The sequence below is a fragment of the Sturnira hondurensis genome, unplaced genomic scaffold, assembly GCF_014824575.4.
Source record: "Sturnira hondurensis isolate 20B ecotype Veracruz unplaced genomic scaffold, ASM1482457v3 Scaffold0013515, whole genome shotgun sequence".
NCBI classification, from domain to species: Eukaryota; Metazoa; Chordata; class Mammalia; order Chiroptera; family Phyllostomidae; genus Sturnira; species Sturnira hondurensis.
The window spans coordinates 3,828,918-3,842,420 of NW_028086146.1; the positions used below are offsets into that span (position 1 = coordinate 3,828,918).

Here is a 13,503-nt window from a genome sequence, read left to right on the forward strand (position 1 = left end):
TATATGAGAAGGATTTCTTTAGAAAGATGAAACATTATTTTTAAAAACTCAAAGAGAAATGCTATTAATAAAAACATGATGTCAGAGGTGAAGAATTCCTTCAGTAAGCTCATCAGTAAACTGGCCACAGCTAAGAAAAAAACCAATGACTTAAATATATGTCAATAGAGATTACCCAAATTCAAACACAAAAGGATAAAAGTAAACAAAAGCAAACAGTGGATAAAAGAGCTCTGAAACAACATATGGTCATAATTTATCTAACATGTGTGTAATTAGAGTCCCAGAAGAAGAGAAAGCGAATGGGGAAAAATATACTTGAAAAGATATTGGCTGAGAATTTTCTAAAATTAATGCAAGACACTAAACAAGAATCCGAGATATACCCAAGCACAGTTTTAAAAAAATACACATACCTAGACATAGTATAATTTAACTGTTGAAAACAAAAGATAAAAAGAAAATGTTGAAGGCAACCAGAGGTGGAAGTTGGGAGAATTTCAAGAGAGAAGTAGGAATTAGAGTCTACCTTTTGGACACCAAGCAAGCCAGAAGACAATAAAATGACATGCTTAAAATACTGAAAGAAGAAATTATTTCTTTTTTAACATTTTAGGCATGATAATGTGGTTATGTACTTTTTTCTCAATAGTCATTCTACTTAAGGATTCACTAGGGATTGCTTCCAATAAGCAGGAAGGAGGGCTCCCTTGGCGGATGAGGGTAGAGATAAAGCCAGATTGACCGTGAGCTGATGATGATTGTAATTAACTGATGAGCACATGGAAATTCAATATGATATTCTCCCTACTCATGCTTTTAAAAAAAAAATGTCCATAACAGCAATTTTTTTAAATAAATGGAAGTTAAAAACAAAAAAGAAGAAGAAGAATTGGGCAGTTGAGGTAAGTGTATCATAACACATATTCTACCAAGTGTATTTCTTTCCTATTTATTTATTTGCCCCTAACTGTTCCTCCAGCCTTTGATTCACACTGGGCTTACAGGTCTCCACACTGGGGTCACAGAGTGCTACAGCCGTCCCTCCCAGGAACATCAGTGCAACAAAGCCTACCAGTGCCAAAGCTCTCTTCTCCACACAGAGAGCACCGTCCCGAGTCCATCAGGTTTGAGAAGAATCTCCATCCAGCTGGGGTCTCATACACAGGGACCTTCATTGATTTGGCCACTCTGAAAAACGAAATCCAAGGCAACAGTCAATTCATGTATCTCTGTTCTCTTCTGAGCACAAAAGGAAATCCTTAGGACGTACTAATCACATAATTACATTTCGAGATATCCAGAACAATATTGACAGTTTTCAGGATGTCGGGCCATAAGGTAGAGAATGATAAAGAGCCTACTCCAATGGTTCTCACGTTTGCTTTCCCCATAATATAGACTATATTAAGTTAATGTATAGAAAATTCCTGTATTTATGTTTCCCTTCTATAAATGTTCTTTTATCTTTGTGGTAAGACCCCATTTGGGGATCTCAGAATCTAAATTAAGGTGGTATTTGGGTACAGACACTTTGAAATATTGTTTGAAAGTATCCTCTAAAGATGAATGTACACATATTCTATAAACCAGCAATTCTACTCCTAGCAGTTACTAATGACATGTGATGGACACTGTGGTGCACTGCTCAGCTTTACCCTAAACACACACACACACACACACACACACACACACACTCATTCTAGGGATGTTAGGACTAGAATGCTCATTCTACCATCTTCTAGGAATGTGGATGGATGACAGCTCACAGATGTGGCCCCCATTAGTGTGAAAGAGAGCTGTCTCACTCAAAGTCATGGGCATTTCCCTGGTCAGTCCACATCGAATGACTGGTGAATGAGGGATGTGTAAAGGTCCAGCCTTCCTGCCTGTAACTGGCACAACTCTGTGGGCCATTTCAGTTCCAGAGCTCCCCACAGGTTGGCTGAGACCTTCATGTGACTGCATCGAAGGCCAGCTTCCCTCTCTATCCCATCCTCCTTTCTCACTTCCCTGTAGGTGTTGATCTTGAAGGCAACTCTAATCTTGATGGCAGGAAGAAATAAACTTCCTCTAAGCAAATCTCTCTCAAAGTTGCTTCTGGGAGAACACACTGTGTGACATTACTCAACAAAATGGGTAAAAGATTTTTTATCAAAATTATCATAGAATCAAAACTCATGAAAACTGAAACAACCCAAAAGTCCATCAAAGTAGAATGAACAAATAATTTGCAATACTGAGAGAACTATTACTACGTACAACAACTTAAAGGAATCTCACAAACACTGAATAAAAGAAATCAATAACAAACAAACATATATTGTAATGTTTCATTTAGATACAATTCAAAAATAACTAAAACTAATCAATGTTATCAAAATTCAGGCTCAGAGATCAAAGAGGTCAACTGGTTTTTTCAGGTCTTACAGAGGTAAAAGACAAAGCTAGGATTTGAACCCAGGTCTGCTTAGTCTCTTCTCATGGTTCTATTTCCCTACATTATGCTGCCTCGCCAGATGTTTTAATGTGTCAAGAGGTACATAGATCTCAAAGCATGCTGGGGAATGAACTGGTACCACAGACACTGGCCTGAAGAGTTTTACCTTTCACACTTGCAAGCACTCAAAAGAAAAAGACGCCAAATGCCTGCAACGAGCAAGGCTTAGTTCTTTGAAGGCCCTAAGTGTAGAAAATGGCCATAGAGAGGAACCAGTGAGGCTGCCTTGGTGAAAACGAGGAAGAGCCCCTGGCCAGGTAGCTCAGTTGGTTAGAGCATTGCCTTGATATGCCAAGGTTATGGTTCAATCCCTGGTCAAGGTACATACAAGAATCAACCAATGAATGTATAAAGTAAGTGGAACAGAGAATCATAGGGGAAAGGGGGATGGACTCACATGAACAAGTATAAAGGACACATGGACAATAACTAAGGTGGGGGCCGGAAATGGGAGGGAGGTGGGGAGCACTAGGGGGGCAGGGCTGGGAATATAAGACAGAAAACTATACTCGAACAAGAATTAAATAAAAATTAAAATTAAAAAAATAAAGTAAGTAGAACAACAAATGGATGTTTCTCCCAATTCCGTTAAAATTTCTTAAAAAAGAAACAGAAGATGCACATAGGACAGAGAACACAATGTAACAATTTCTTTAAGTGTGGTCTGTGGCCAGCTAGAGAGGGAAAAAAATTTAGAAACTCTTGATACAGGTAAGTAAACGCCTCCCTTTCCATAAAATTTATATATAATTAATGAGCTCAGGATCTTGAAAAAATTTGGGCTAAGTCTCTTTTAAGTTTGCTTTGGGAAAAAAAGCACCTTTTAAATGTTCAGGTGTTATATCAAAGGGTCTGTTTTCTCTTTATTTCAGTGGTCTAAGAAAGATAGACAATTATACTCATATCCTGGCAGGAACAATGAAACAAATCCTCCCCAAAGTGTAGAGCCAAGGTAAATTTTCAGAACCATTAATATCATGGTCAGAAGTTCAAGGAAGGAGGAGTAATTCACACAGAAGCTTTCCTGCAGCAGCACATAGAAAAGCCTGGGTCAAAATTAATTTAGCAAATACGAATGTATATGATTACCAAATAGAACATGAACAGAGGTGAGTGCAGAGGTTGTGGAAATGGATATTCTCTGGCCACAACCTTCATGCAGATTCAAAGCCAAGTTGGCAGATCCAAAGGGAGGAGAAAGGATTTCCCCAGTTCCCACCCTCCCCAATTAATCACTGTCAGGAGGTCATCAGGCCGAAGGATGAGGGTGGATTTTAAAGGACCGGATACTTTTATAACTATGAGCCACGGTTGGAGCTAAGCAACCTAAGAAAACAATGTGGTTAATTAAACTTCAGGATCTTGAAAATAAGTTGATTATGTCCTTGAGTCTGAAAGGAATTTCCTCTCCCTTCTCCGTCTGATGTACTCAGGATCCATCCCAAGCAGCATTCAGCAGACACAGTATGTTCTCCATACTGGTTTTCGGCAGGAGGCCTCTAGGAAGTCTCTGAAACCTGCCGACGCAAAAGCTCAAAATAAAGCTGCTCGTGCTGAGGGGCCGCACCCCTCTCCCAGACTGCTGTCCCCGAGTTGTGGAGACAAATGCAAGAACTCACTTTCCAGGAAAGACCAGAGTGTGAGAGAAAAGAAAGAAAATGGATTTGGGCCATGATTCTTCTGCAAGTGGGAGTGAACGCCAGTAGGGGAAAAGGAAAAAAAAACCCTCCTCAGTATGAGTTTTAAAACTTCAAAACATGTGGCTTAAGGAAATAGCCTGAACCTATTTTTCTAACAGTTTCTCCCATGATGTTCCCTACATGCTCCTGAAAACTGGACCATCTCTTATGTTTCAAATATACTCTTGTATTTTTTTTCTATTCAGATCTGAGTCCTTCACGCTTTTCACTTTACCTGGATTAACCCTCTTTTCCAGGCTCTCTCAAAAGACTTCACATTGCCTCCAGACCAATCTTCAACGCCCAGCTGTCCCGAAGCCAGTGATGCTAAGGCTGCTAAGTTGCCAACAAATCCTCTTTTCTCACACCCCCAACTGGACTACACTTCCCAGCCTCCCTCACAGGTAGCTGTGCCCACATGGTGGAATTCCAGCCAATGACACCCAAGGGAAAATGGCAAAGGCCCTTTCAGATCTGGCTATTAAAACTTTCTTTCCTCCTTGTTCTCTCTCCTTCTGCCAGTCTCATGTGGACAAGCCCAGCAATCCTGAAGCTACACGTTGAAGATGGTGGACCCACAAGATAGAAGAATCTGAATCTCTAAATTAATATTTCAAGCAGAATGAATTACTAATGAAAAACACCCATTTTTAACTTTTGATGGCTGAATTTTTAACTTTTGCTGTGTGCGATCCCTTATATATTTTGGGATTAGTTTTGTAGCAGAAACTCCATTATCTGAACTAAGACAACCCTTGTCCTATCAATGCAGTCAGTCCAAAGTAACCCTTCCTGGTCAGCCAAAAGCAGCCTGAGGCATTTAGGCTAGACAGCAATAGGACTTCCCACCAGAAGGCTGGGAAAGCCCATGAAGGACTGTCTCTGAGAGGAACCCTGCACAGCCCTCAGCATGGGGCCTGTCACATGGCTGGTGTTCCCATGGGACACAGTTTTCCCCGGAAGAAGTTCTTCCTAGGTGTAGCCACGTTCTCTTCCCAGAAGGTCAGGCAACAGGTGCTTCCCACCAGTTGACAGCAACAGGTGCTTTCATTGATATTAAAAAGCATGAATTAGCAAAAAACAAAAACACGCAGTAACCCTTCCTGCCACTGTGCTTCCTCTAACTTGACATGGGTCTTCACATGAACATTGTTTGTGCATATGTTGCTTCGCCCTTACACTTTGCTTCAACACACAGACATCACCAGCACCACCACCAATGTGCTGGAAGTTCTTTGAGGTAGGGACTACCTCTTTTATTCCTTTATAGCCAGTCCCTGTCTAGGGTAAGATAGCACCTGTCAGACTTACCCTCCATAAATTCTGTATGATTTCAGTTGACTAATAGCTATTATTCAAGGTGTGCTATTAGATAACAAAAGAGAAAATATTTATTTCTCAGTCTCCTTCCTTGTAGTATCCTAAATATACAATTAAGTCATTTCTGCATGTTTTGCTTAAATTAGGCATTTTAAGGAAAGAGAACTTTTCTAGGTAGTGATGTCATCAAGATGAAGCAAATACCTTTCTTGAAAATAGGAGGTTAAAGAATTACGGAGTGATCAAATGAGAATCAAAAGTTTGAGGAATAAAGTTTTTTTTAAGCTTGCAAATAAACAATGACTGCTTATATCAAGTACACAAGGCATAATACCCAGCTGCTCTTGGAATCCAGGATAGATGGATGAAGAAGGTGTGGTACTATGTATCTACAATGGAATATTATGTGGCCATAAAAAAGAAATCCTGCCATTTGTGACAACATGGATGAGCCTGGAAGGTATTCTGCTAAGTGAAACAAGACAGGCAGAGAAAACCAAATACCATATGGTATCACTTATATGTGGAGTCTTAAAAAAGTAGTAAAGTCCAACTCATAGAAACAGAGAGTAGAACGGTAGTTGCCAGGGGCTGGGATGTAGGGGAAATGGGAAGATGTTTGTCAAAGGGAACAAACTTTTAGTTATCAGATGAATAAGTTTGGAGGACCTAATGCCCAGCATGGTGACTATAGTTTGTAATATGTATTATACACTTGAAATTTTCTGTGAGTAGCATTCTCACCCCAAACAAAACAGTAACCATGTGAGGTGCTGAATGTATTAATTAACTTGATTGTGATGATCATTTCACTACATATTCAAATATAAAATCATCATGTCATACACTTTAAATATATTATGGTTTTATTTGTCAATTACACCTCGATGAAGATAAAAACCAGCTAATCATTAGTGACAGGGGTCAGGCTAGCGGCTGGCTCTGGGAGGGAGGGTGAGAGGGAGGAGGAAGGGAGGGAGGGGTGGTCGGAATGGTGAATCCCAGGAGCTCCAGGCCTGCTGCTCCGTTTCTTGATCTACCTCAGGGGTGTCAAACTCTTTTTCACCAGGGGCCACATCAGCCTTGCAGTTGCCTCCAAAGGGCTGACTGTAATTTTAGAACTGTATAAATGTAACTACTCCTTAACAATTAAGCACGAGCTCGGCGCTGCTGCTGGGTAGAAACAAGGTGCCGGGCCGGATAAAACAAGGTGGAGGGCTGGATTTAGCCTGCAGGCTTTGTGTTTGCCACCTGTGATCTTGATGGTAGTCATGTGAGTATGTATGTTCACTTTGTGAAAAGTCCTTGGGCAATGTATGAGCTATATCTTCTCTTTACATACATTATCCTTCAATGAAACATTTATATAAAAGAAAAAAAGCTTTCCGTGATGTTTAAGACTAAGTACATATCTGAATTAGTCACATTTATATCATTTCAAGACATAACCTACTAAAAATGGAGTTTGTAGCATTCTGGATATGCTAGTTAATGTCTAGCAGACAGTTAGCAAAACTAGCCTCAGATTCATCCTCTAGGAGGTTCCTGTGGGTAAGTTCACTCCCAGATCCCTTCACTGCTGTCTGGCACTGCCAGCTGGAGCAGCTCGGAGGCAAACGGCTTGCGAGAGTTTGCATTTGAGAAGCATTTCTAAGGCAGCCTACACAACTCCCAAACAAGCACCAGGCAGAGCTCAGTCAGGCCTCGTCTTCTAAAAGCAATCTTAAAGTCTCCTCTTAAACTCATCCTTGGGGTGGAGCAACTCACACTTTCAGGTAAAATAAACATAAAACATGAGGCTGTCATCATGAAGATGACCACAAAAGATTTTCGGCCTTGGATATAAACTTTCGCAGAGAGCTGCTTCTTTGTAGGGCCTGCAGTGTCTCAGCCTGGTCTAAACCTCGAAACTCACGTTTTAAATAACACCTTCTTTGCCTGCCTTGTCAGGGAGGCCACGAGACTCGAATGCAATCATAGATAATTAAAAGGAAGCGCTCTAACAACTGCAAAGCTCCTAGAGTTTCCAACATTTCCACCGTTCTTGATATTTTACACAGAGGAATAAGAACTTATCCTCTAAAGAATGTTTACCAAGTAAAGCTACAGGGAACTGCATGTTTCACATTCCCTCCAAACTTCTAGATTTTGGCCAGTTGTAAAACAAACAAAGGTGAACCCCTAAACCCAGGAGCCTTTGCTGCCTTATCTGGAGGCTTCTGTAGTTTTATTTTAGTGCAGGTGCTATGGGGGGAAATAGGAGCCTTCCCAGTGAGATCTTAATTCTCTCAGGAAATACAAGGCAGGCATATTTCTGAGGATCTTGACTTCACATAAAAGAAAAATTGTGGCTTTGGGAAATGACCAAAGAGTAAGAGAAAAATATACAAAACTGAAACAATCACAGGTTCACTCTCTTAAGCTAGTAAATAATCTGCAACCCTATGCCTGGGAATTGACAAGTATTTGTGTTTGCAATCTTGGTGCCTGAGTACTTTGGTGTAAACTGTTCCTGGCTCTCATTATTTTCAAAGAAGAAGAACTGGTGAGGAGCTGGGGCTGGCAAACTCGAAGCCCTATGTGTTCCAGCCACGCTGCAAAAGAAGACGACTGTCAGCTGCCAATGACATTGCTTCCAGAATAACAAAGTGTACATCGTCTTCTTGTCCTTTGTTTTGCTTTGAAGTTTTGGTTATGTAGACACTGTATTGAAGCTTTTTAAAAGCCTATATAACATTATTGGAAAATTTAGAATCAAATCATGTACTCCTCTAGGCAACAAGTAGTAAAAACTGGCGGGAGAGCGCTAACCCAGAAAAGAACATCTCACTAAATAAAGCTTCGTCTCATTCTTAAAGCTGGCCCTTAGTTTTTCCCTTCTGGGTTCAATTAACATCTTTTCCTGGGTGGCGATATAGAAATCATATTGATCCTGGGTCATAAAACAGGGCATCTGAGCACTGGACATTAACTAAAACACAGCGACTACCAATGGACACTCATTCTAAACAAGAAACGAAGCTCAGAGAGAAAACTAGTGTTCGTACCATACCACATCACCATGCTATGGGTAAAATGTTAAGCAGAGGCGAACCTCGGAACATCACGGCACTACCAGTTTTCAAAAAGCAAACATCCATTTCCTGCTCTGGTGTTTCATATTCAACAGAGCACTGGCAATGCATCCCCCTGAGTAAACAGAAGTAAGATTTTGAGGAGAAAAACAGAAGAAGAAGAAGCAGGGTGTGCCACAGTTTGGGTCAAAATATAAGAAAAAGATTGATAAATTTAATCCCATTAAAATTTGTAAAAATGTCTATTTTGTCAAAAACACCAAAAAATGGAGCTAAGCCATAGATTGCAATAAGCTATTTGCAATGCAAACAGCTGTAAAATCAGTATCAAACCTAAATAAAGAAGTCCTGTAAATCAGGATGAAACACCCAAATGACCTACGCAATTCACAGAAGAGGGAGATTAACTGGCCAATATAAAAATACAGAGTAATCAGAAAATAGATAATGTCACACCCATCGCAAAAAAAAGAAGAAAATTGAATAATTCCTAAATAATTCCAGATTGGTGGCAAATCAGAAATCCAAAGATCTACAGCAGTTTGTAAATCAGTGCCCTCACTTTACGTGGAAATTTGAGAATTCCCAGGAGAGCTGATCATGCCCTGTGATGCCCAAGGCCCCCTCGCGGTACCTGTCCTAGGGAGACCAGCACCTGTGCACAAGGAGACGTGGTTCGGGGATGTCTACTACAGCACGACTGGTGAGAGAGGAAAAGAGTGAAACTGGAAGCAACCAAATTGTTTTTCAGTAGCGGAGCAGACCAGCTGTGGTTTATTCACACAAATGGCAAATAAACAACCATGGTTGCAGGGCTCCAGAGTATAGAAGGCAAAAGAGCCACAGGAAATTAAGTGTGTACTTTTATCTTGCAGGATTTTCTTAGATCTCCGCTATTCCAATGACTGTTTCCCCCTCACTAATTCAATTTGAAAACCCCTTAGGATATGATTCCTGCTCTGTAATAATAAGTTTCAGATATTTGCAACTCTGAAGAATTAGTAGGACCAAATGACTAAAATGATGAGATGCGACACCATTTGGTTCAGAGAACCAGCCAGAACCAGCTATGCCTCTGAAGGCGGAAGGCAGGTCTGGGCCCACTACCTGTAGCCAGTTGTAATTAATTGGCCTGCACAATTCCCAAGATTCCTAGTCAGTGCTTTCCACTTGCATGGATAGGAGTCAAAACCTTTCTTTTCCTTTCATTAAGAGATGGTGCTTGTGTTCTGAGTACTCTAAGTTCTCTCCTTTCCCACTTCTCCTGCTAACCTGTCCACCAACATTACAGAAAAGAATTTACCAGTTTTGCATATGATTCTGAACTGAGGCTTATTTTCAGCTCCCTTAGGGAGTTCCTGGTTCTTCGACAAGAGGAAGACAAAGAATCTTTAGGCTGAAGCACTCAAGCCTCCAGGCGGAGATACCTGAGCAGAGACACAGGCAGATCTTCACGTTGCCAGAGGTTCCCTCTGGGGATGCAAGTGGCAGGCGCCCAGGCTGGATTTGGAGTACCATGAGTCATTCTGCCTGACCTTTCACCTCACCAGAGAGCTCAGAGCTGTGCCCCTAATGGATGACCCAGGTTGCCAGTTCCTGGGAAGCCAGATCGAGACATCAGGCATCTGGGTGGGCTCTCTGCACGGCCTCTGAGAAAACAGGTGTTCATCACGGGAAACAGAGGCAGCCACCCCATCTGAAAGGTACCATATTCAAGACTGACTGCACTTACTCTTCCAGGATTTCCATCCATTACCCAGGATGGGGTTTAATTTTACTGATAGATCTAAGGGAAAGTCATGCCAAATTAATTCTGCTCTCCCATTAATTTATCTTTCAAAAAATACTTCAGCTTAATAAGATACAGTTATGAAGAAAGAAACTAAAATTGAGGTCCGTTAGTGAGAAGTGGTTTTACAGCAGAAGGTAAAGCCCAGCTCTTTCACCTGCAAAATGGAATAACAGCAAACCTCCTTACTGATGGGCAGATGCCTGGGAAGCCCCAAACACCCAGAGGGATGCACAGACATTAGCAGAGGTATTAGCATGGTTACCTCCTCGGCTGCTTTCTGCCTCCCCTCTTAGCCTCCTGCTGGAGCAAACCACTGTTTTGATTGTCCCCTTAAAGCACCAAGCAGCTCAGATCCTTGCACACACAGTTCATTTAGGTGGGGACGCTCTGTGTGTCAGGTAAGGGTCCCAACAGGAAGAGACGAAACACTCAAACCGAGCAATCTGAGAGTTTTATACGGACACTACTGACATAGGTGTGGGCAGTGGAGCGAGAGAGCACCTGTGTGCAGAGTCCAGCGCAGCAGGGCAAGTAACACCAGGGCTGGCATTGTCCCACCCCGGGATGCATTCCCGACACCCAGAAACAGAGCTGGGCAGAGAGAGCTGCCGGGCAGGAGCCAAGACCTCCTGAGCATGTGGCCAGCCCATGGAAACCCTACAGCAGGAGAAATAAATTCCCGAACACATTCCCCTCCCTCTACTTGATATCTGCTGTGCTCCCAGTTGTCCAACCCAACTGAAATCTGAAGGAAGACGAGCCAGTCCACAGAGGTCAGCCTGAGGGACAGCGAGCAGAGAGCGGATAGAAAGAGGGTCTTGGGAGCAAAGGGAAGACCCCCAGCACGCTCTTATTCCGCCAGACTCCCACTGCTTCCTGATGTGGCAGGTCACTCTGCCCAGTCCCTTCGTGCTGCCACTACAAACCCCGCCAGGCACACACTCAGCACAAGACATGGCACTGATGTTGGGACAGTTGACTCCCTCTAATCTGCGTGCCTCTGGAGGGCAAGGGCTCAGCCTGGCAAGAGCCAGTGCTTGGAGCTATTCGATAATGCTATGCAAGCATCCCAGGTCTATCAGAACACAGGCTCCCCCTACAGGTGTAAAATGTAATTTAGATTCCAAAACTAAATCCTTCAAATACGAGGGGAGCAAGTACGTGAGACCATTACAAGTTCAGGATAAAATTAAGTTATGGTGGACAGATTTCCAAATGGAATTATACAAAGGATTGGCTGAAAAGATTGGCAGCCTTACTTCTAACTAAGGGTATGTTAGTGTACCAAGTGCAGGGCTAAAAGTCTATGGTGAACAAGTAGTGGATTACATTAAAACGGACCTCTCTTTACCTTTGTGGGCTTTCTCAAAACAAAATGCTCATTTCACTGTAAAACTTAAAGGAGGGGGTAGGAACATTGCTCGCATTGACAAGGGCACCTGACAGGGCTGATGTTTCCCATTGCTCACATTGACAAGGGCACCTGACAGACACATGGAAAACACGGGTTAAGGTGAACTGAGAAGTATATTGTATATATGATCATGGCAGGGTGTGCTTCAAAGGAATTTACCCTCATTGGACACCTTTGGAGAGCAAAGGAGAAGGAACGGGTCAAATACTCTTAAGTCACATCAGGATTCCCAGCAAGGTCCCTTTCCCAGAGAGGCCTGAGAGATGAGAAGTCAGAAGAGCACCCCAGGGAAGCGAGAATACCCCTCCGCCAAGTCCTGGTTTGCAAGAAGCTCTGAGCTCAGCAGAGGTGGGCAGCCCAGTTTCAGGGTCTGCTGCTGGCCTGACCCTGCAGGGATGTCCAGGGGCGTGACCGGTGGCTGTGGTTGATGACAGGGCTCTTTGGCACCTGAGTCAGGCTCTTTTCCCCTGAAGAGTCTGGTCCTGGACTTTGGGCCCCAGGGAAGCAGTAAGGGGAAAGGATGGAAGTGCAAAAAGCAGCTGTTTGCATTCAGGGTGACCTGTGCAGCCCCAGACAGACTCTCAGAGGGCCTAGAAGGCTCTGAGGGACGGAACCAAAATAGGTTGGTGAGAACACACAGTTCCTGCAATTAATTGGAGAAGCAGAGACTCCCCAGGGAAATGAGCCCACTCAACTACCCTGTCCCCCTTCTCAGAAGCTGCAGAGCGAGGGAACATCACCTGTGTGGATCTAGTCCACACGGAGGCTGCTGCTGGGCCTAAGTGGGAGCCTAGGAGAAACATCATCACAGAGATGATGTGATGGCTTCTGGGCTCTAAGAACCGCTGCAGGGGCACAGTCCTGTGAGAGAAACCATTCTGTTTAGGTCAAGATCCCACGTTCTGCAGTGAACGATGATACAGGCGCACCACTCTCTACCTCAGCCCAAGGGGGCAGCCCATGCCTTGTGCTGGAGGTACGCCCTCTGCAGGACCCAATATCGCTGTGGGAATGTGTTGAAGCACACCGCTTTTCCTAGGGGAAAAACACACACACATTAACGTCTTCTGCTGAGATACTGTCATAAATAGTAACTATTCAAAAATAGGTGTCTTCAACGGCAGCATTGTTGCTTGAACGTGGCGCCCTCACACGGTGTGTGTCCCATGCAACTGGGTACGAGGACTCGGTCGGCCTTGCCTCACCTGGATTCAGGCAGAGGAGAAGCTGCCACTCTCAAGTTCCTCAAGCATATTCCCGGTGTAGCAGGGGCTAAACCACACCCTCCCCTGTGGTCAAATGACTGAGTGTGGACCCAACAGCTTTTCTCAGTCTCAGAACTATCAAAGACACAGCTTTGAGCCACACATTGTCTTTTTCTCCAGCCACGTGCCCTGCCCAGCAGCACGTGGTGGCGACTGCAGGAGCGCGCATGGATGTGGGAGACCCCACCCTGTGTCATACCACACGGATTAAAGTACATCCAAATCGCACTCAAAAATCTAATTTTTGCTCTGAATAAATGTTGAAAGAATTTTTATAATTTTGTTTTTGAAATAATGAAGCTACACATCACTCATTTAATTAACCATAGGCAATGATTTCTCATTGATCATGCACACTCAGGAATTGTTTCAAAATGAGTAATATATTCTACTCATTATTTTCCAGTGTTATGATGGCTTCTTGGGTATTAAATTTAATAAAGTAACAATATGTAGCAT

The 13,503-nt window shown here is 43.0% G+C and overlaps 1 protein-coding gene across 2 annotated transcripts in view; it reads right to left on the reverse strand.

Moving 5' to 3' along the window:
• PGM5 (phosphoglucomutase 5) overlaps window positions 1–13,503 on the reverse strand; it is a 170,291-nt gene that overhangs the window by 66,806 nt on the left and 89,982 nt on the right. For both annotated transcript variants that reach the window (XM_037061711.1, XM_037061709.1), the window contains exon 7: window positions 1,076–1,191. In XM_037061711.1, coding sequence (XP_036917606.1) covers window positions 1,076–1,191 — 116 coding nt within the window. The remainder of the gene's footprint in view (window positions 1–1,075; window positions 1,192–13,503) is intronic.